Genomic DNA, 23,119 nt, shown 5'->3' on the forward strand with positions numbered 1-23,119 from the left:
AAAATCGTTTGGACAGAGGGAGGAGAATTGCAGCAGCTCCAGCCCCAACTGGAGTTCTATCCCACAATCCTGAAGGTTTTTCCTACAACCACAAACCCTTTTTGCTCAGGAGTGAGGATACACGTCCCATGCCACCAGAGCCCTCATTTCCCTAAACACATCCCTAATGTGATTTAGGGTTTCCACCCTGCCAAAAGCACCTAATGCCTGAAAGAAGAGGGGCTGCAGCATCCCTGCTCCCTTCCTGGCATGCAGGACACAGCAAGCCACTTGCCCTCTAGTCCCTGTGTAGGGTGATATGGAGGAAAGGAAAATCCATAGTTACAAAATCCTAAACAAGCAGAGAGATGTAGGATGGAAGAAGGAAGCTGTGCCCAGGCTGGGTGCACAAGAACCCCCCCAAGATGCCAAGAAGATGATTTGGGACCCACCCACAAGTCAGCCTCAGGAGAACACAACAAGAACCAGCAGGGCTAAGAAAGGAAGGAAAACCACTGCACACATTCCCCAGTTTTACAAGCTTTTTCCAATTGCTAAAATAAAAAAACCCAGAGCAAATTTAGCAAAACATGTCAACAAGTTCTATGTTACAGCCCAGACACACGTGCTCTCCTCAATAAGTCACATTTTTAGAAACCTTTTTTTGCAAAACCTGTTGGTGTTGGTGGGCCTTCTGTTTTCTTTTCTAGCTCCAAGTACTCACAAGCATCCTGGAGACTTAAAAAAACCCCAGACTTTTAGACTTGCATGCACAGAGAGGACTAAGAGAGTGTCACCATGTGTCTGAGATGTTAAATCCTCCAAAACCATATGCTGGTGATTGCTCTAACAAAAGAGACTGCAATGATAAAAGGAAGCCTTATGTTCAAGTACCCGTTAGTTGTGCAAGATTAGAAATTAGCTCACAATCCAATCCTTATAAAAAGGCTTTAAAAGCACAGGATTTCTCCTTAATATGAAAGTAATGAACTGATAGCTATTCATTATTGAATTACTCATTCAGATTTAACAGCAGCACAAGTACAAAGCTTCTCATCTTCTGTGTCCTCTTGACAAACTGCAGAAGGAAGGACAAGAGGCAAATATATCCCATGGGTTTCACATGTAAAACCCACTCCCATAATCACAGAATGGTTGGAGAAGACCTCTCAGATCACTGAACCCCACCTTTGACTGTCACCACCTTGTCAACCAGACCAGAGCACTGAGTGCCACAACCAGTCATGATGTGAACACTTGAACACTTCCAAGGTTGGTGAACACCTCCAGGGATGCTGAAAACCTCCAGGGATGGGTTCCACAGGAAGCTGGGCTGCCTTGCTGAATCTGAGGTCAAGGATTTACTGGCTGATCAATACAGCTTATCCCCAGGGCATGAGAAGTTTAATTATGGAAAAAATGAGCCACAGCTCATTAAACAGCTCGTGCCAAAACTAGTGCTGATCACACACAAAGGAGTGGGTGGACACCTCCATGTCCAAGACCAATGTGGCCAGACAAACCATCCCCTGAAATACCTTCCTTCCCAGCCTCCTCCTCCTCTTCCCAAACCTGGCTTTGGTTTCAGCTCCAGTTGCTCCCTCACAAATTACACCTCCTTAAATAGTCTCCATTCCTCCTTCCTAGGGGAGGATTCGCCCCACAGGATGACAGCAGGCTGCACTATCAGAAGAAAGCTAAAATAGACTTTCACTAAGATTAACATCCCACTAGCAGCTGTATTACAGTGAAATGCAACTACCCAGAGGGTTAATAAATATATGGATGGGTTAATACAGAGACTGAAACTTATAACTAGACTGAACATTTAATTTCTGCAGTGAATTCCCCAGAAAGGAGGAAGGTGAGAGCACCCATAAAATAAGGAATACACCACCCAGGCAGAACAGCTGTGCACACCATGAAGAATCAGGAAGAAATTGTTCCCTGTGAGGGTGGTGAGGCCCTGGCACAGACTACCTAGAGAAGCTGTGGCTGCCCCATCCCTGGAAGTGTTCCAGTCCAGGCTGGACGGGGCTTGGAGCAACTTGGCCAGCCAAAGGTGTCCCAGCCCATGGCAGGGGGTGGGGATGAGATGATTTTTCAGGTGCCTTCCAACCCAACCATCCTGTAAGCCTCCATCTGCAGCATCAACGCTGGAGGAGCGTGAGGATGCAGAAAAAGGAAGGAGCTAACAGTATTCTTATCATTTACCACCCAATGCACAAAATTACAGATAGTAAATCAAAGCAAATCTGAGATGCATTTTTGGGGCAGAAGGGGACCAGAGGGCAGGTGTTTCAATCCCCTAAATGAGGGTCACTGCACATATCCAAAGCCTTTCCAAATGGTTTCTGGAGAGGTGGCTGCTGCAGTCTGGCTGTCTGCAAGCGAGGCAGACCAAGCACTCAGCAACACTGCAAAACCAGCTATAAACACACCTGCCATCTGAACCTGGTAAGTGGGAAAGAAAACTAACCTGGATATTGGGATTACCCTTGGAAAGACCAACTGTCCCTTCCCATCCACCAGAACTAACAGCAAGCAAGGATTTGTATCTATTAAGACGAGCTACAAGAATCAGTTTGTGCTCAAGTTGTGGTTCACCACCAGAAAGATCCATCAGGAGAAGCAGAGTGCTCGGTGCAGAATCAGACACAGTTATCTCCAGATGCTGCACCATTATCTCATTGCAACACACAGTTCCTCCATGGGATGTGATAAACAGCAAAGCCATCCTTAGCAACGTGAAGGCATCGCATCTATGAAACACCCGCCTCGTGTAACAGAGCAAACACACAGTGGGAAAAGCAGTTGGTGGTATGAAGAAAATAAAGAGGGGAAAAAAGCCCACTTCTCTGACAGGATTTATTTTTAAATGATGGTTGCTCAAGCCTGCTCAGGGATTCGGTACGTCAGGAGCGGCTCCCGTGCACGAGGACAAATGGTGACTCAGCAGGTAAAAGCTGTCAAAAACATGTCCAAAATGGAAATGATAAAAAAAAAAAAAACAGGAGGAAAAGCTATAAACACCTCGAGCAGTTTTGCTTTGTGTGCTGGTTGGATGCCTGAGGCTGCAGATGATGCTCTGCAAAGCAAGCAGGGGAACCCCATTGCCATCCCGAGCACTCACAGGTGGTACCCTCCTCTGAAGGCAGGAGCCACCAATGGCACCTGGATCCCCAACCCCAGGAACCACTTTGGGATCCATGTCTGCCCCAAATACAACGTGCCATGGGATCCCATCACCACTGAACTTCAGATAGGATGCTAAAGACAGCCTTGCACCCCAAGAAGCATCCTGCCCCAGCCTTCATTGCACATGGCTCCGGAAAGGACAGGAGTGAGACTTTTTAATGCACATTCAGACAAAAAATACCCCTTTTTTTGCACTGCCTTTTTTTTTTTTTAAATTTTAAATAAAAGTCAAAAAGCCCAGCCAACATGAAAGGCTGGATAAACACTCCTCCTTTCCCCAGAAGAAATTACAAAAATGCCTTTGAATTTGTTTTGGCAAGAAACAATGTTTTTTATGAAAGAGCTTCATTGAAAAGTCACAATTTGGAATGTATTCATCTATTCTACATTTAAAAAAAAGTTTTAATTACCACTTTAGGAGTATTTTGACATAGTTTATGGTTTGTTAGATTGTGCTGTGTGTTACAAATGCCAAACACACCTTTTGGAACTGCTTTATTATTGTATTAATGCAAAATGTGGGGTTTGTGCTGCCGAGACTCGTGTCGGCAAATGAAAAATAATAAATTAATTCCATTTGGAGAAAACGCTGCCATTTATAACCCAGCAATTAAGAACAGATTTAATTTTAGATATTGCTGCATTCTTCAGCTTATCAAGTTATTCAGTACCAACACTGCTACTATCAGTATATGCTCAGTTCTTTAAAAAAGAGACCCAGGCCAATTTCTCACCCCTTAAATTAGCAATGCTAGACATGAAAAGTTTACACAGCTTTCCTCTCTTCTGAAAGCTGCAACATACGGATTCTGCTGGGGAAAAAACAAAGTAGCACATGCTGGAGTTTCCACTATAACAGGCCAAATTTTATCAGCCACGGGCATGTAAGGAGTTAACAAAAAACCACAAACCTCAACGGAGCGAGGCAGAGGTGAACGTGTTTGCAAACCAGACATTTTGAGGGAGAGGAAAACAGCCCAAATCCTGGCTCTGGAGAGATATCCACAGCCCCATCTCCCTCCCCAGGGCCAGGCAGTCACGCAGCAGATAGGAGATGGAGAGAGTAAAACGCTTTTTATTTGGCTGCAGCTCTGCCAGCGGGAAGGTGATGCCCAGGGAGGGCTGGTGCTTCGGGCAGGGCTCCAGCTGGCACGGAGGGGATGGATGGGAGGCTGCTGGCTGCATCCCACGCAGGGAAGAGTCGGAGCAGTCCAGGGACCAGCACCTGCATCCTGGCAGCGATGGGGCAACCCCGGGGCTCCCTGAGAGCCGAAAGGCTGGCGGGAAATGGGAGCTGTCCTCAGTGTCTCCCCTGGGGCACGCAGCACAGAACACTCACTGTCACCACCAGCAACCTCGACATCATGAAAACAGTCTCTGTGGCCAAGGAAAGGGAAGGGAAACAGGAGCAAGGACGTGGGAACTCCCCTTCCCCCACGCGTCCTCACAGTGTCACCAGGCTCCCGGCCACCTCCAGCAGCAGGAGAGCACAATGTACGGAAAGAAGAGACACACACGGGTTGTGGCAGCAGTCCAGACTTGGAAAGCAAAGTTAACACATGTGGTGAGGGACAAGCAGGGAAACAGCTCTGTAATGATGGCAGTGGAGGGCCCTGGGCATCCCCTGCAGCACTGAGGTGACACGGTGACACCTCTCTGCTACTGTCACAGCAGCACAGCGGCCAGGACACGCTGTGGGATCCCCAAGGGTGGCCTGACCAAAGCAAGGTGTGGCAGCCAGGACACGCTGTGGGATCCCCAAGGGTGGCCTGACCAAAGCAAGGTGTGGCAGCCAGGACACGCTGTGGGATCCCCAAGGGTGGCCTGACCAAAGCAAGGTGTGTTTTTGTCACGCGAATGCTGTGGGCTTGCTGCAGGAAAAGCAGGAAGAGCTTTGGGCTTCTTGTTACACAGGAGGCCACAACGGGCAGCACAGCCAGAGCTGTGTGGAAATAGCTAAGTTTGTGGGTTTTTGATAAAGATAACACTCACCACTCTAAGCCTTAATAGTGAAACAAAAAGGTTTTGTGAAACAGTAAGGGGATCCCCCTCCCAAAATGCCAGCACCAAACTGGGACAGAGCAGCAGAGCTCACACAGACCAACTCAGATCCTGGGAGAAAAGCTCTCAGCACCCCTGGGACCCTGACATGGGTAAACCCAGATAAGTGAAGTGATAAGGACTCAAAACCCAGCACCCCCAGAGGGGTTTGTCAGCCCCTGAAGGATCCAAGGACACCTTCACCACACCTTGACCTGCCACAAGCCCTCTTGGGGCATGTGGGAAAGCAAGCAAAACTAAATTAAACCTTGGCTTTTATAGGGCTCCCCTTTCTCCTTGGACAAAAAAAGGAAAAAAAAAATCCCCAAGCATATATTTTTATTTATCAAGATTCCAGCAGTCTCTTTTCCTGCAACATCCCTCTCAAAGACTGTACTGAGGATTGCTGCACTAATTTTAAGTCTATGGAGAAACAGGCTTTCCTCTGCTTTCACACTGGAATTAGTTACGCTCAGCCTGACCTTGCATTATTTTTAAGCTCTGCAACATTAAAAGAAAATTAGGGAGACTTGTTAAATCCCTTAAAAGGTAAAACAACCCTATTGCTCCAGGTTTACACACACAAAAAACACAAACCCAAACCAAAAACGAGCTCTTAAATCACTACTACTGCTTTAATGTGGTAGGATTTAGTCTTATATTTTAAATTCATTCATTTCTCGTTCACTCAAACAATCACACCAGCTTTAATGAGCTCTCCCTATGAAAACTCCAACTACAAAGGATGACATTTGCTCATGTTCCAGAGCTCCATACACCTCGAAAGGAAATCCTAAAGCATTGTGTGCTTCTTAGCAGCCAGATTACCAGCTTTTAATCCTCTCTGCCAGATGTATTTTTAATCTTTTTGCGTGTAATAAAGCAAATTAGTGTAATTGTATGGGTAAACTGAATCAAAATAGGCACACAAGATTAAAAAACCCCTGAATTTGGTTATGTTTTGCAGATCTGGCAACTAACAGAGCTGGGGGCTGAATTCAGCTTTGCAGGCACTGGCAGAAGGAGAAGCTGCTGCAGGGTGAGTGAGGAGGTTCATCAGCCCTTGGCCACAAGTCAGGGATTCATTTCTCCTCTGGGTCCCCTGCAAGGGACCACACCAGCTCTTGGATGAGCAATCACAGCATGGTTTGGGTTGGAAGGGACCTTAAAGCCCATCTCATTCCACCCCTGCCATGGGCAAGGGCACCTTCCACTATCCCAGGTTGCTCCAGGCCCCATTCAAGTTGCTCATCCCTCCAAATTTACACCAGTCTGGCTGTCTCAAGCCACCCCCTTAACTCATTACGTGGGTTCTTTGCTATCAGCAGGTTAGATGGGATACTGGGAATAAATTCTGGGCTGTGAGGGTGGTGAGGCCCTGCCACATGTTGCCCAGAAAAGCTGTGGCTGCCCCATCACATGTCTTCTCACAGAAGCCACCCTGCTACCAAAACCTTTCCAAGCAAACCCAATACAACCCAGGAAAACGGATTGCCCAGCCAGCAAGGATTCTGCAGTAGTTCACTAGGGGTGGGGGCTGGACCCCCAGCCATCACACATTGATTATTGACTGCTCAGGGCAGCGGGAGAAGACACCAACTATTTCCTCCTTAAAAACAGAAACCAACTGAAAATCAATGCTGACATCCAGTTTGGCTACAGGAGGGATTTAAAGAACTTGGGCTTCTTCATTCCCTAATCCCACACCATGCTTCCCCACTACCAACCAGGATTGATTTTTAACAATGCAAAAGCATCTGCCCACATTTTTGCAATTTTTTCAGACCCGGCAGAGAGCACCCTCCCCTTTCTGTAGGGTTAATCTAAAGAACAGTTGCCAAAATGCTGAGAACACAGTGGAACAATAGCTCCTCTGATGAAATTCCTCCACTCCATAGAGAAACCAGTATCCTCCAGCTGCTGTGGCTTGTCCAGAGAGATCTCCGAGTGTTTACCCGCTCCCATAAATAAAAGGGGAAAGAAAAAAAAAAAAAAAAGATGACAAACTCAAAGATTCGAGTGCAGCTTGCAAAAAATGACTGCAGAGCCCTGCCACCTAACCACAACACGAGTTCTATTAATGCAACATTTGCCTTGTGTGAAATACAAACCCAGGACATCAGTGGAGGGAGGGCAACACCAGCCACCTGTCCTGGGGATAGGGACTTGCTACACTTATCAGCACAGAGACCACTTCCAGCAGCTCCTTGCCTTTAAATCCTCATTCTCAGTGGAATCTCTGATCAGTCATTTATAAAAGCCGGGAAGCCAGGCTGGACAGCTGAATTACAGCAGCTATTATCCACGTATGCCTGAATAGCAGCAGACACCTTTATTTATAAAGGCTCTCTGGCTGACCGAGATTTGACATCGGCTACAAAAAGCACTCAGCATCCAACTGGCTGCTCCAGAAGAATGTGAGGAGAGGTTGGCGAGCACGGGCTGAGCAGACACCTTTACACAGCTTCCCTGCTGCTGCCATGACTCCTAACCCAGCAGGTTTAAGTAATTGATTTCTTGAGCAGACACACAAAGTTGCACACCTTTGCCTCTTTGGCTATGGATTCAAATGCATTCATCCCTAATTCTGAAATATTCAGAGTATTTTATCAGGCCTATCCTCTCTCTTTTTAGGGTCTCTGCACTTTCCAAGCTGCTGCTTGTTGCTTGTTCACCTTTAGACTCATTCCTACCTGTGAGCTCATTTTCCATGAAAACTGGGAACCCACAGCACACAGGTAATGCAAGTGCAAGGGGATGGGAAGGGAGAAGGTGATTAAAAAAAAACAGTTGCTTGCAGCAGATTTTCTTTAGCTCTGACTGCCTCAGTGACAACCCCTGATAACAGACGGTGACCAAAGTGTGAATTCTGCTTTAAATTGTCAGAATTCCCAGGAGCAGCACATGCAAGCACAGCCCACGGGGCTCAGCTGGGCCAAGGAAGGCTCTAAGTACTCGTATGCTCCCATCACACTCCTGATCTACTGTAATAACCTGAAACAGGAGCTGGCACCTCTGCCAGGACACAGAGATTGGGTCCAGCCCCCCACAGGGCTCCAAGGGCTGTCCTGAGCCTGCCAGCACAGTCACTGTAAGGAAGGGATTTCCTTGCCTCGTTCCTCATTTCTTAAGCAAGGACCACTGAAAGCATCCTCCTCTGACCTCCAAAAGCATCCCTGTTCAGCCTGGAGAAGAGGAGGCTCCAGCGAGACCTTAGAGCCCCTTCCAGTGCCTACAGGACTTATGAGAGAGCTGGAGAGGGACTTTGGACAAGGAATGGAGTGACAGGACAAGGGGAATGGCTTCCCACTGCCAGAGGGAAGGGGTAGACAGGATATTGGGAAGAAATTCTTCCCCATGAGGGTGGTGAGGCCCTGGCACAGGGTGCCCAGAGAAGCTGTGGCTGCCCCATCCCTGGAATTGTCCAAGGCCAGGCTGGACAGGGCTTGGAGCAACCTGGGATAGTGGAAGGTGTCCCTGCCCATGGCAGGGGTTGGAACAAGGTGAGCTTTAAGGTCCCTTCCAGCCCAAATCATTCTGGAAGTGTGTGATTCTTCCTGCTTGCAGCACCATTGCATTCATCCCTCCCTCCCACTGCAGCCAAACCCCCAGCACCAGACTGAGCTTGAGCACAACTCTTCAGCTAAAATTCCCTTCAGATGATGAAAATTAGAGGGCTGACAGCAGCAGGAGAGCCAAGTGACCTCGAGCATCCTTCACAGCACAACCTGGAACTCTGGGGAAGTTTCCCAGGTCCCCCGAGGGGCTGCTGGATGGGATCCCCACAGTGCCACCCCTGAGCCCCCAGCAGCAGTGTCAGGAGCTGTGTGCTGTCCCTGTGCTGCAGAGTAAGTTGTTATGGTTACTGAAGGGTTTGTCGGGCTTTTTTCCCCCCCTCTTCTAAAAAGAATTCTTATCAGTTTAACATAATACCACCAGTTAATAACAATTCTTATCGTAAAAGGTCACTCAGGTAGTTATAACTCAACATTTCATCTATGTTTGCATTATCTGGAGGGAAACAGCCAGGGGACTTTGTTTTTTCCTTTAATAATCCACTTCTTTGGAACTATAAGATTTAAAAAAAAAACCAACCTATCCAGAAGCAAGCTGACCCCGTGGCAATTTGAGCACACTGGGGAACAGACACAAAAAAGGAAGAAAAATCACATTGATGTTTGCTGCATGAGAAACAAGAGGAATATCCCAACAGGAAAACTGAAAAGCATGAAAATGCATGGACATAGACTGCAGCTGCTGCAGAAACACCATGTTCTACTTGTAAATGTCAGATCAGCCAAGTTTTGCCACAACAAAAGTTGTGGGTTTTTCCCACTGCATTTTTCTCCCCAGTTTCTTCCTTCTTCAATTCCCATTGCTGATGGGGGACAGAGAAAAGGGGACAACAAGAAAAAACCCAATGACAAGAAGAACTGATGTGTGATGTGCAGGGTTAAAAACACCAAAAGAAAAAAAAATGCAGTGGCAGGGAAAGTGGGTTGTAAGATGCTTCCAGCTAAACCTGGTTAAACCCTGTTTTATCCACCCACTCAATTTCTTCTTAAAACAACAATTAAAACTCCAAACACAACACATGCCCATTCCCCACGAGGCAACAGCATAGCCAAGGAGCAGGAGAACTAACTGGTTAAAAGACAGGCAGGTTTGTGGCTTGTCTGAAACAAGTTTTATCCAAAAAAAAAAAAAAAAAAGGCAGTCTGGAATTAATTATTTGTGAGGATCAGTAACAGAAGAGAAGCTTTCTGAAGCACCCTGTGCTTCTAAAGCAGGGCAGCCTTGCTTGAGAGCAAAGAGTGGAGCAGAGCTGCTGAATCCTGCAGACAACAGTCACAATATTAACATTATTTTAAGTAAAATAACATCTCCAGGCATGATAGCTCAACAAGCTGGGCCACGTCCAGCTCCTGCAAGTAACAGGGAAGGCTTGCAGGGGTTGTGGCAGGAGCTGGCTCAGCCCTTGGTGCAACAGGGCCGTCAGTATCATCCATCCACGTTTTCCATCATGGACAGTCCCTTGTCCACAACACAAAATGACCCTGAGTTCGTGGCAGCCCCTTTCTCTGCCCCATGGATTATTCTGATAGCATACAAGAAAGTTTTTGTATCGCAGCTCAAGCACTGCAAATGCCCTGAGAGTCTGCCAAGGGCAGCAGCCAGGATTAATGGTAGAGAAATACGTGGTTTACACCCTGGGTTCAACACAGAGAGCAGAAATCTACAGGCATCATCAGCAAGCTCCAGACAGGAGCGCTGAGCCCAGGAAGCCTCAGCTGAGGTGCTGCACCATACACCTGCACAGAATCCATCAGAGGAACCAGGCTAAAATTCAGACACCTTTACCAAAACCCTTGATACATCCATGCCATGGAGTCACTGCATGTAAATACATCAATAAAACCCCACACTGTGAACGGGGCATCTGACAGGTGACCCTGTGCTGGTAAATCCTTCACTTAGAGCTCCTCTTTTTTAGCCAGATGTGTTTGTGTCCTGCATAGAGAGGCCAGGAGAAGCCCATGCACCTGCCTCACACAGCCAACTCCTGCCAGGTACAAAACAAACTGGGTTTCTGCCTCTGGAGATGGCCCACTCACCCTGACCAGGCTCATTGTCTGCTCAGTACCCAGAAGCAGAGCAAACCGAGTTGCAGGGCTGTCACCCTGTGGATGAGACCATCCCATGTTCTGCTCCATGAGAGAAAATCCATCTTGCAATCCCCCCCTCTGTGTCAGAAACACAACTCCCTCTGCCCACAAAACCCCTTCCAAAGAACAGCCAGCAACACCTTCTCCAAGAGAGAGTCCCAACCCTGTTTTGATGAGATCCTGCCCTTCCACTTAAAGCATCTCCTGCGGAAGAGGAAGTCGGGAACGGATCTGCTCACTCCAACCTCAACTTTATTTGTAATTACTGGGCCAAGATGGAAAGCCACTGGCTTGGCTGTTTGCCATTGTCAAACTTGCACTCAGCAATGACCTCTGCAAATCTCTAGGTCTCTTCTTAGGACCAGAGCACTGCAAAGATAAACACACCATTTTTTTTAAGGGAAAAGGGATGAACATGCAAGCCTGGGGATCCCTTGCATCAGGCCTGCACCCTCTTTTAGATCCTTCAGCAGCTCTTGTGTAACCAAGAGTTAGTAAAATAGTAATGGTCTTGTTTATTCAGTGAAAGTAGAAAATACAAAGGGCACACACACACAGAGAGGTAGATTTGCACAAACACACAATTCATGTGAGGGCTCTTCCCACCACCCTTGGGGCTTTTCTGCAGACAAAAAGGGCTTCAAACACAACGACCTGTGCTTTGTGTGGGCTCCTGCACTTAGCCAGCTCCGTGCAAGAAGTGGGGAGGAGACTGGGGCGACTGGAACCCCAAAACAGGGCACTGCAGTACAGCAGCTTCTTCTCTCTCTGACGAATCCATCCCCAGGGTTGGGGTGCAGAGGCAGTGCAAGGGGTGCCCTTTCTCCCAGCAGTTATCCGTGGTAACACTAAACACGAGCTCGACGCTGAGTGCTAAAGCACTGACGGATGCATCCCAAAATAAAGCCGGCGTTCACACTAATTACTATTTCAGCTACGCTGATTGCAAACGTAACTCCAACTTGGTAAAAAGTGGCTTTCATGGGCTACAAATGAAATAAAAGGGTTTTTTTTTTTGATGGAACATGAGAAGAAGAAAGGGCAAAGCTTGAGAAATTGTAGGGAGATGGGAATTTGCACCGTGATCCACAACCTTCATCAACTGCTTCAGGGAAACTCTGCAGGAAAATTTGGCTGACCAGAAGATCAACTACTTTAAAAGCAAACGGTCCAATTGCAAATATAAAACATAAATGGTGAAATGGGCATGCAGCTTTGCTCAGATTTTGAGGTCTAACACACCAAAGGATGCAACTGTGCAGAAGATCATCCACCAGCCACGGCCCAAGCTACAAGCAGAGCGCTTTCCCCACTCATCCATTTAATTTTGTTCGCAGATAAGTGTACTCACAAACTAGATTATTTTAATTGATGGCTCTACAGCTGATTCCTATTCAGCTCTCGATCTAAAGCTGTCCTCGACCTCTCCCATCAATCCATATCTTGACAGTGATGCTCTGTGTGCTTCCTCTCCTTCACCAACATCCTCCCCGCACCCACTCTGGTGGAACAGAACTTCAGCTCTGCTGCTTTTCCAAGCACAAACGTGAGATACCCACACAGAAGGAATCAAGGAACAAGCTGGTCCAGGCAGAGAATTCCAGCTCAGGTCTGTGGTGACACATGAAATGGTTCTCTGCATCTTTCACATGCACTTCAACAGTGGGATTTTTCCCAACTGAAGTCAGTGGGGAAATGAACCCTGGCACCAGGCCCCTCACTGAGCCATGAACTACCTGAGAAAATGGTTACAAGGACACTGTAAAGTATGGAAAGGTCTCTGGGAGAAAGCAGCCCACCCATGGGCAACCCTCTTGCACCACACCATGCTCCAGGCAGCAAACCATGCTCTTACCATTAGTTAACTTTTTCCTCCCCACTTTAGGCATTACTACCTAAAAACTACTACCCTGGCAAGCTCTGCCACCCCCCATCCAAATGACCTGGCCCTCATTAGCTCTGCCGATGGAGGACACCTTGCCATTCATGCTGCCAAAATTTTGGGAGCAAGAAAAGGGAGTATCTCCTTACTCCTCTAACTGCAAGGGACACGTGCCAGGAATGACAAGGGAAGGAGTTTTTAAGGAAATAGGAGAAAATACAGAAGAGCAAAGTGCAAGCCCAGTAGAGTCTCCCCTAGGCCCCAGCACTGGGCTGAGGGGGACAGCAAAGGGGAGCCTTTGTAATGCCACACCACAGACCTTCCTCCAGCCTGCAGTGCTTCCCACAGCCACTCTGGAAAGCATCCCTAAAAATAAAAATAGCTTTGAATCACAAGAGAACACTGGGTGTGCAGCCTGGCTTAAAGCCCCTGGCTAACACCACTCTGTACTTCTGTACCCCTCCCCTTGGTATTTTCCAAAAATCCCAGCACTGATAGCTTTTAGCCCTCAAGTTTGCAAACAAAGCCTGGGAAAGATGTGTGGCAGCAGGCCAAGCACCAGCAGGCAGGTTAAAAGCAAGTGTCCAACAGCTCAGGAGATCTGAGGTTTGCCCAGGTCACCCAGAGAAGCTTGGGCTGTCCCATCCCTGGAAGTGTTCAAGGCCAGGTTGGATGGAACTCTGAGCAGCTTGGTCTGGTGGAAGGTGTCCCTGTCTGAGGGGTTTGAACAAGATGATCTTTCAGGTCCCTTCCAACCCTTCTGTGAATCTCTTCTGTGATTCTATGATCTCTCAATTTATGAGCCCCAGCTCCTAATTTTTAATGAGCAGAGCTGGCAGGGCTGCTCACATCACTCTCCAGGCAGAGACGAGTGTGTGGAATGACCACACAACACCAAAGTCCAGCCCTGCACTTAGAACTCCCTATCACTTCCACTAAGCACAGGCTAAGCTCCTCACCCCATCCTCCTCCTGGGCTGCCTCCTGGGCTCCTCCAGTCCCACTGTGTGACAGCCCAGCGATGCCCTCACACAGCCCAAGGACATTTAAACCAGAGCTCAGCATTGCAATGCAACTGTAAGCCAAGAAAAAATAAAATAAAAAAAAAAAAAAAGGAAAACACCTTCACACTGGGCACTGGGACAATTTTCCATCAGTGGGGGTCACTGGGGGTGAACTACAAAATTTGCACAGTGCAGGGGTAGCAGCTTCCTGATGGGCTGGGAGACTGTCTGTGGCTGAGGTGGCAGCAATAGATGCAGGGCTGGAGCCACAGGGAGCTAAGGATATAAGCAGCAAGGTCTGCAGGAATATGTAATACCTTTTAATAGACCAGCTGGTACAGTCGGGGAAAAAACCCCCACAACCACAAAAGCCCTCCTTTGAGCTGGTGCACCTTTGTGCCTGGCCATTTTTTCCAGCTGCATCACTTGGTCTATTAAAAGACATTACGGCTCCCTGCAACCCTTGTCTCTTCCTTTGGCCAGTCCTTCCCAGGATGAGCAATGTAGGTCATCCTGATGCTCCCCCTGTGATACCTGACAGCCTGCTGAAATGAAATAAAGATTTTGGCCCTAACATGTGGAGCAGTTAATGTCCTGTGCACAGGCCACAGAAAGCCTGTTGTCCTTTAAGGCCAAGAGCTTAAAGCTGTCACTGCTTCCATCAGTGCATGTGGGTGTTTGGACACCTGGAGGACCTACAGGAGTCTTTGGGCAATTCTGTCAACCTTGCAGGAGCGAGGAAGCCACGGCTGGTGGGGTGGGATGTGGGACTGACTGCTCTGGAAAAAAACCCCACAGGGATACTCGAGGAGATGAAAGCAGAAGCACATTCTGCACTCAATGCCCAAAGCCTACGGACCACATTTCATGGATACAGCCCCCACACCTCCTCACTGGGTCTGCAGCCCACAGAGCAGCCATACCCAGCACCCCTGGGTGCCTCAGGAGGAGCACAGGTCCCATTCCCACCACAAGGCACACCCCACTCCTGCCTGACCTTTACTGGTAGCTTAGAGGAGGTCACTGCGTCCTGACAGCTCTGAGCAGCTGGGACTGAAGCTGCCCAGCAAGGCCAGGCTGGAAGGAAGGAAGGAAGTTATAGCAGGCTTTTAAATAGTGCTATGCAATACCTGAAACTTCTATTTCTGTGCACAGATAATATGGTTTCCATATCCTCCTCCTTCTCTGCAGACCAAGCCATTCACGCTCAAATTGAATTAACAACAACCCACACTCTTCACCAGTTTGAACCAGTGAAGCCACTGCGTAGGACAACCCCAAGCTGTACACTTCACCTAATGAAGAACATATAGATGTCCTTCCATGTTTGCTTCCCACTCCTATTTTCCCTTTAAAACCAAGTGATGGATTGAGGGTGGTCTCGCAGCCACCTGAGCAGCCCCCACATCTCCGTGCTCCCCCAGACACCAGGGCAACTTCCTGCAAGACATCCCTGATCTGAGGCTGGCAACAAGGTTACATCCATCCCTCCAGCCTTAGGCAGGGATCCAGAGAACCATGGAATCAGGAGGCTCCTCAGGGCTTTCTGAGGGTCATACACAGCTGTACACAGCAGAACCACGCTGGGTTTGCAGTACTAATGAGGAGGGCTTGGCTGTCGTTATGAAAATACCCTCACACTTGGAAAAAAAAAAAACAAGGCAGAACACCTTCAAATGAAATAACTTGTTTCTCTGTGGCAATTAACTAGTTAAAAAGAGTTATTTTTCTTCCTTGAGTTTTCCTACTACATCTGCCATTCATCAGACCTCTCATCTGGAGTCCACCAGGCAAGAAACAACCTGGACACCTTTACTGAAATGGATTTTCCTCTGTGCCTGGTCCACACACCTGAAGGCTCTGAGCCCAGCACCACCAGTCAGAGAGGATCTCAAAGCTCTGATCTCCCTTTGGGATCCCTCCTGATGCCTGTTGTTGGTGATATTTCCAAGGATGGTGCTCATCCACTATGGACCACAGCAAGGCTGCCACCTCCTCCTAAGGACCATCCCCTACAAGTAACATTCCAGTTTTTCCACCTCCCCACAGGGTTGGGACATGCAACAGGTCCTGCACGTATGAACCAACTCAATTCTCACGAGGACCCAGTGTAATTCCAACACCTGGTCCAGTACGTTAGCCCAGCATGTTACATTCAGCTGGTGACACCCCTTCCCCGACAGTGGATTTCACAGAAAGGGAACATCCCCTGCCTTACAGCCAGCCCCCACCAGGGGTACCAGTGGGGCACCTACAAGCAGGGAGCCAGCATTTCCAAGTCAGCAAACACCTGGAAAATGTACCAGGAGACACTTGAGGCTCCAGTCCAGGAGGGAATCGAGCCCAAATTAGTTATGCAGACACCAGGATTCAAAAAGTAATGAGTAACACAAGGTTCGATGATGACGCTGCTGTTCAGGACTTGGTGTGATTCCATTGCCAGGCAAGTGACAAGTGCCAGGCTGCCAAACGGGCATGGAACAGGAATGATTTAAGGAATTCAGGTGGTTTTAGGAAGGCAGCACTAACACAGGAGACTAAATGCTATTTCCTAACTGAGCCTGGTTACAAATCTCAGCTGACCTTCCCTCCACTGCAACAGGATTGCCTGGAAAAGTGCGTGTCTTGCACTGCAGGATGCATGGGTATGTCCATCCCATGGGAAAGCCATACAGAGGGGAGTTTGGTGAGAAAGAGGAACTCAATGGATCCAGGTTTTGGCATCAGTTACAAATGCCCTGGAGGAAGAGATCATTTTTGGAAGGCAAGCCAGGGAGAGCTCAGGCAGCTCCACCAACGCAGCAAGGGCCAGGCAGGAGGGATACCAAGCTCCGCATGCAGGAGAAATCCTCACACCCAGCAAGGTCAACGGGATTACAGGGGCAAGCAGGGATTGCTCGCACGAGAGGAGATGGGAAGGGCCCAAGCCCTGGTCTGCACCCTGGCTTACACCGAGCAAACGCCACCACACAGGCGGCCCTACGTGACTCTGTGTCCAGGACCACTTCAGAGCCCTGTTTTCCTTCACAATTCGCTTTTCCTGATGGCAGGAGACCAATCACCCCCCTCCAATTCCCTGGCCAACTGAGGGGACATGGCTACCGCCAAGCCCACAGCTGGAATGAAAAGCTGCGATGCCAATAAAAATATAAAATTAAAAATATATTGCTCACACCAACTCGCAGAGGGAATCGCAGCAAACCCGTGCTGAGGCTGGCACAGGGAGCTGCAGATTTATCCTGGAGCAGCCGAGTTTGGAGAACGTGTTCCCTCCCGGCCCCCCCCCGGGCCTCCCCACCCAAAGGGATGGATGAGGTTCATCCCTTCAGCTGTTTATAAAAGCAGCAGTATTGCGCCCAGACGCACTCGGCAGCATTCCTCCCTCTCATTCCTGCGAGCTATATAAGGGAACGGCCAATTCCAGCCTCGCTCCCCTGTAGCCAGCCCCGATCCCTTTGCGCCGGAGCAGCTCCAGGCTCGGTTTCCTGCAGAAGGACTTAAATCCGTCCTCGGTGGAACACGGCGCTGCGCTGGACCTTGTCATCAAATGGCAGCGCAGGCAGCTGCCAAATCCTGCCGGCTCGGTGCTCTAATAGGGAACAGCTGGAGAAGGACCCTGCATTCCTCCCGCCCCGTCCACACCGGGGGCTCTGTTCGGGATCCGGCCGCAAGATTTCCACCCATCACGGAACGCAGCCGGCCGCTCCCCGGCACTGCTCTGCCAAGCACAGCCCAAAACCCAAGAGCTTCCAGTCCCCTGGGATTTTAAATCAAAGGGGTGCTTAGGAATGGGGGGGTTGCTTTGCTTTTTACGGGTTGCAGGATTTTTGGGGGGGGGGGGGGGGGGGGAGTATTTTTTTGGGAGGCGTTGGAGAAACAGAACTACGCAACTAAATGACATTTTGCCTTCCCTACCGACCCTCTGTAGTACAAAAACTCTACTTTGAGCAACTTGCATCCCTGTGTACATCCACACTCAGGAACACACACATCTGTAACACACCCCCCATAAATAAATACGGGAACACACGGTGCAATTCGCACGGCGCTTGTGCCATTCCCATCCTGCTCCAACTCCCGTTTACTTTGGAGGAGTTGAGCAACTTGTAATGGCAAATAAATAAAAGAAAAATACACTTTTGGTAGCCACGCACATTTTCTGTCCTGCACCCTGCACGCTCAGTAACATGAAACAGTCCACTCATATTTTCTTAGAGCTCTGCTGAAACACAAGGGGGTATTCAGAGCCGCAGGAAAAAAATGCGTCCAAACAGGATCTGAATGATGAAATAGGAATTGCCACATTAAACAGAAAAAAAAAAAAAAAAAGGATAACCCAGTTGCCCAGACCTTTATACAATAACAGTTCGTCTGAGGTAGCGATGGGCTCCTTCTGCATGTTGCAGAGAGCAAAGCAAGCCACGTTGCCCAAAAGAAGCCTAGAAAATCCAGACTCTACGTGACCTGACTTACTTATTTCACAGGAAACTGCATGGAAGGAGAAAGGGGGGGCACGGGGGGGAGAGGAAAAAAAAAACCCACCAATCATTCATGCTACCGTAGTTACACCACGCCATGGAGCGGAGTAGTTTGCTGTGAAAAACCAAACTGAAATAAGCCAAACCCCGTTCGGAAAATAAAACGTGAGCAGAGAGGAGCCGTTCCCGCAGTCGAGCTGGGGGAGCCCCCGGCTCCCAAACCGCACCCGTTTCTTGGGTGTATTTTTGAAAATTTCGACGGCATTAGAGCATCGCCCGAGAAGGCTCGCAGCAAACGCCACCACTCACCGGGGTTGTTGGCCTCCCCTTCGAGGATGTGGAGCTCGGTGCAGTCTGCCAGGGAATGCTCGAGGCAGAGCTGGAGGAAGCGAGCCTGGGTCCGGCTGACGCGTTTGAGCAGGGAGAGCAGCGCAACAGTCTGCTCGCACTCGTTCCAGCCCTTGAACCACCCGGCCAACACGCCAACCTGGTCTCGGAACATCATGGTGAGCCGGAGGGACAGCTCTGCGGGGAGAGAATAAATAACCGGGACAGCCTCCCTGCCCCGGCGCCGCTGCCGCCACCGTGCTCGGGTCAGGGGTATTAAAAATAAAAATAAAAATAATAATAATAAAAATAATAATGATTAAAAAAAAAAAAAAAATCTCCTTTGCGACGCGAAGGGCGGGTTTGGTTTCTGGACGCAGCTCTCGGCCTGGGCTGGGTTTTGCTCCCTCTCTTCTGGCTTCGGTGCAGCGCTGGATTCCTGGAGGGAGGGAGCGAGGGAGGGAAGGAGGGAGGTGGTGGGGCCGGAAAAAAAAAAAAAAAAAAAAAAAGCCAAAAAAAGGAAAATCCCAGCGTCAAGGCTGCAGCCAGCGAGGGGAACGACCTCCTCCCGGCGGGGGCTTCACACCTGGAACAGAGAGAGGAGGGGGCGTCAGGGGGGCTGCAGGAGGACGAGGAGGAGGATGGAGAGGAAGGCTCGCACTCAGCCCGCTGCCTTCCTCCCACTCCTCATCCAACGCGCATTCCCACACCGTCACCGCGATCCCCCCACATCCAGCACCGCCATTTGGGGGGGCGGGGGGAGCACCCAGCACCCCCCCCCCCCACTGCAGCACAGTTCCCCCCCCCCCCACCCCCAAAAGTTCTCCCCCGCGCACACACACCGTATAACAACACACTCACCTGACTCATACCGGCCCCGGCGACCGGGGGAGGAGGGGGGCGGCGCGGCGTTTTAAGGTGGCCGTGCCATGTCCATGGGATGAAGGGGGGGGAAACGAGGGAAGGAGGCGGGAAAAGGGAAAAGGGAAAGGGGAGGGGGGGGGGCGCGCGCGCGCTCCGCGGCGCGAGACTGAGCCCGGCCGCGCGCCGGGCCCCCGCTCCCCCATGTCGCTCATTTGCATACGAGTGACGTCATGGGGGCGGGCGGGGCCGAGCCGCGCGGCGGAGCGCGGAGCCCGAGCGGGACGCGCGGCCCCCCTGCGCCCCCCCTGCCCCCCCGCCCTTCCCGCGGGAATTTTGGGCGCTCCTCCTGCACCGGCAGCGCTGGAAAACGCGCTCCGGGTCCCCGCCCCGCGCCGCAGCCGGCCTGCGCATCTCCCGCTGGAGGAAACCACCCTCTAGTGGGCTGCGGGGTAATGGCAGGGGGCGATATTTTGGGGGCGAAGAAACGCCGCTTTGGGTTCTGGTAAATGGGGCCTCGTCCCCAAATGGTAATTTTTAAGACTTTGTTTTGTTTTGTTTTTGCGGAGTTTTGCGTGTTAGATATACGTGTTAATTAAATAGACATGGGTTTAACCCTGTCAAGCACCAAGTGTGCAGAGAAGGACAGGATTTGAGTTTGGGGTTATTCATTTCCCCAGAGAGGGGCAGGATTTGTGTTTGGGTTATCATTTCCTGTACAGATTTTATTTTCTTGTATCATTTCTCATTTATTCCCCTTCTTTTTTCCTTTCTTTTATTTTTTTTAAATTTATTTCTATCCCATTGCAAGGGGTGAGTGATACAGGTATACACAACAAGGGAAGTGGGGGAGAAAAAACCCTAAGCACAAGTGTTTGCAAGAAAGTATCAAACACTGAACATAATCAAACATTTTATAAAGTAAAAATAAAGGTGTAAAGTGCTTTTATCTGTGGGCTTTTTATTTGTGGGAATATCTGTCAATTTTAAGCCATTTCCTCTTGTCTTGTCACTCCAGGCCATTGTCCAAAGTGTCTCTCCAGCTCTCTCAGAGCCCCTTTAGGAATCCCTTCCCCAAAATATCTGATCCATGCTCAGGAACAAGTGACACTGGTACCACTGCTCAGGGCAGTGGTGAAGTCCCTGTTCCTGGAGGGATTTAAAAGCTGTGTGGATGTGGCATTTGGGGACATGGGTTAGTGTTGGGCTTGGTAGTGCTGGGGGAATGGTTGGAATCAATGATCCTAGAGGGCTTTTCCAACCCTAACAATTCTATGATTCCATAATTCCACCATTGCCACATCTCCCAGTCCTCATTACTTTGAGGACAGGGAAGCTCAGAGTTAGGAGACATGTCCAGGTGTCAGGAGATGGTCTGGGAGGGAGACATGATGGGATCATGGCAAAGGGCGGCTGAACCCCTCTGCCACTGAGTCACGGAATCACAGATCTTAAAGCTCATCTCATTCCATCCCCTGCCATGGGCAGGGACACCTTCCACCATCCCAGGTTGCTCCAAGCCCTGTCCAACCTGGCCTTGGACACTGCCAGGGATCCAGGGGCAGCCACAGCTTCTCTGGGCACCCTGTGCCAGGGCCTCCCCACCCTCACAGCCAACAATTTCTTCCCAATATCCCATCTAACCCTGCAGTGGGAAGCCATTCCCCCTTGTCCTGTCACTCCAGGCCCTTGTCCAAAGTCCCTCTCCAGCTCTCTTGGAGCTGCTTTAGAAAAAGCAAAAAGTGGCTGTGTGCTCTGGTGGGGGCTGGAGAAAGGAAAACTCTGTGTTTGTGCATCCTTTGGTTGCTTTTTAAAGCAACACACGTGTCTGAATCTGCCCCTTTTGGGGGAAAAGTAGTAGGGGGGGAAACAAAGGCCACCTGAAATCACCTGGAACACCTGGTCCTGTGTGCTGGAGCATCAATTCCACAGCAGGATGATGAGATGAGGATCACCAGGTAGACATCAAGGGCAAATGGTCCATCTCACCACACTTGGAGTTTGCCTTTAGCTCTCAGTCTGTCTGGTGACTAATTAAACAAACAGGAGTTCCCTGCCAACAAACCCCGGCCATCTGCCTCGTCCTCCAACTCCATCCCAATAAATGCTCTACCAAGGAGCCCCATTCCCCTCACCTAAGTGCTGACAGCCCTCCTGCTGCCGGGGTGTGCTTTGGGATGGCCCATGGAGCCGTGAGGATGCACCATCTGCCGCGCCGGGTGCGCGTCTCGCGCGGGAACGCGGAGCGAGGCTCCGGCAGCACGAGGAGCTCCGGGTGGGAACGCCATGCGCTCACACCCCGCTAATTTAAGGGTTGCCAAGCTGGCTGTGCCAAGAACGCCTCCCAGGTTTTGCATTTTGCATGTCTAAAGTGGGAACGGCAGTGATGGGAAGGATATATATTTAGGGCTGAAGCAGCAAATCCATCCCTCTGTGAGGCTGGGTAGGGCGGTGGGAAATGGTGTCCCCCCACACCAGCAAGTCGTGGATGAAAAGAGTAAAAGGATCAAAGCCACAGTTTCTATCCTGTGCTCCAGAAGACACCAAGACCGTGCTTACTAATTAATCCAAAAATAATCACCTGCCATTTAGGACCCCACAGTTCCTGTTCCCCAGAGTGTCCCAAGGAGGCAGCTGTGGAGGAGTGAGACCCTGACGTAACAGCACACGCCTGATGTTTGGAGGTTTCTATGGTAATTAAAAAATAGATCTGTGACCCGTGGAAGAAATTCCTTGCTGCATTCCGTGCTCTGCAGGGCGGGTGCCCATGCAGATCAGTGTGTTGGAAGGATCCTCAAGCCGGCTGGGAGCAAATCTCCTTCCCTGACTGCAGTGGGGGACTCACTAACACCCCTGTGGCCAACTCTCTTCCCTGCCGATGGGGAATCCAAAGTGCAGCCCACGTGTCCTGGGAGCAAAGACACCCCATGCAAAACACAAGGCAGAGTGCGTGGAGAAGCAGGATAATTCTATTTTATATGGTAATTCCTGTGGGACCTTGGGATCTTTGCAGATCCAGCTGGAGCATTTCTGCAGGGCTGCAAGCCCCTGGGTGGGAAGCAGAGGCTGTTAGAGGGGCTGTGCATTGTCTGTGTTGTGGGCTGGGGCAGATCAGGTGTTGGCTTGGGGTGGGTCACAGCAAGGTCCCTTCCTGAGCTGAAAGGAACCCACAGGGATCATCGAGTTCAATTCCTGGCCCTGCACAGACACCCCAACAATCCCACCCTGTGCATCCCTGGGAACGTTGTCCAAATACTCCTGGAGCTCTGGCAGCCTCGGGGCCGTGCCCATTCCCTGGGGAGTCTGGGCAGTGCCCAGCACCCTCTGGGGGAAGAACCTTTTCCTGATGTCAAACCTGAAGTTCCCCCTGGCACAGCTCCAGCCGTTCCCTTGGGTGCTGTCACTAAGAGCAGAGATCAGAGCTGCCCATCCAATGCCCCTCATGAGGAAGCTGCACCCTCTGTGTGGTCTCCCCTCAGCCTCCTCTTCTCCAGGGTCAGTACAGCAACATTTAGATTTCTGTTTACCATTTCAGAGGGAAAAAAGGAGGCCAGTGGTAATATTAGCCAAGCAGGTGGTCTAAGCAAATTAGTGAATCCTGAAGATTCCCGAGTTCAAAGGAAGCAGTTGCTCATCTCCGTGGAAGCTATCTGATAACATATTTAGCTGAAGAAAGGATGAGTGT

At 49.9% G+C, this 23,119-nt stretch overlaps 1 protein-coding gene across 5 annotated transcripts in view; it reads right to left on the bottom strand.

Moving 5' to 3' along the window:
- Positions 1–19,631, bottom strand: part of SAMD4A (sterile alpha motif domain containing 4A) — a 96,570-nt gene extending 76,939 nt beyond the window's left edge. For 2 of the 5 annotated variants that reach the window (XR_011151519.1, XM_069018608.1), the window contains exons 1-2: positions 19,435–19,629; positions 18,556–19,159 (exon numbers count right to left, since the gene is read on the bottom strand). Coding sequence is in view for 2 of the 5 variants with exons in the window: in XM_069018608.1 (XP_068874709.1) it covers positions 18,556–18,751 (196 nt within the window). In the remaining 3 variants the exon portion in view is untranslated. Of the gene's footprint in view, positions 1–18,555; positions 19,160–19,434 lie in introns of all 5 variants that reach the window. The other 3 variants (XR_011151520.1, XM_069018609.1, XR_011151521.1) reach the window with 2 other exon arrangements.
- Between the last annotated feature and the right edge of the window lie 3,488 nt (positions 19,632–23,119).

The sequence above is a fragment of the Aphelocoma coerulescens genome, chromosome 5 (assembly GCF_041296385.1).
Source record: "Aphelocoma coerulescens isolate FSJ_1873_10779 chromosome 5, UR_Acoe_1.0, whole genome shotgun sequence".
Classification (NCBI taxonomy): domain Eukaryota; kingdom Metazoa; phylum Chordata; class Aves; order Passeriformes; family Corvidae; genus Aphelocoma; species Aphelocoma coerulescens.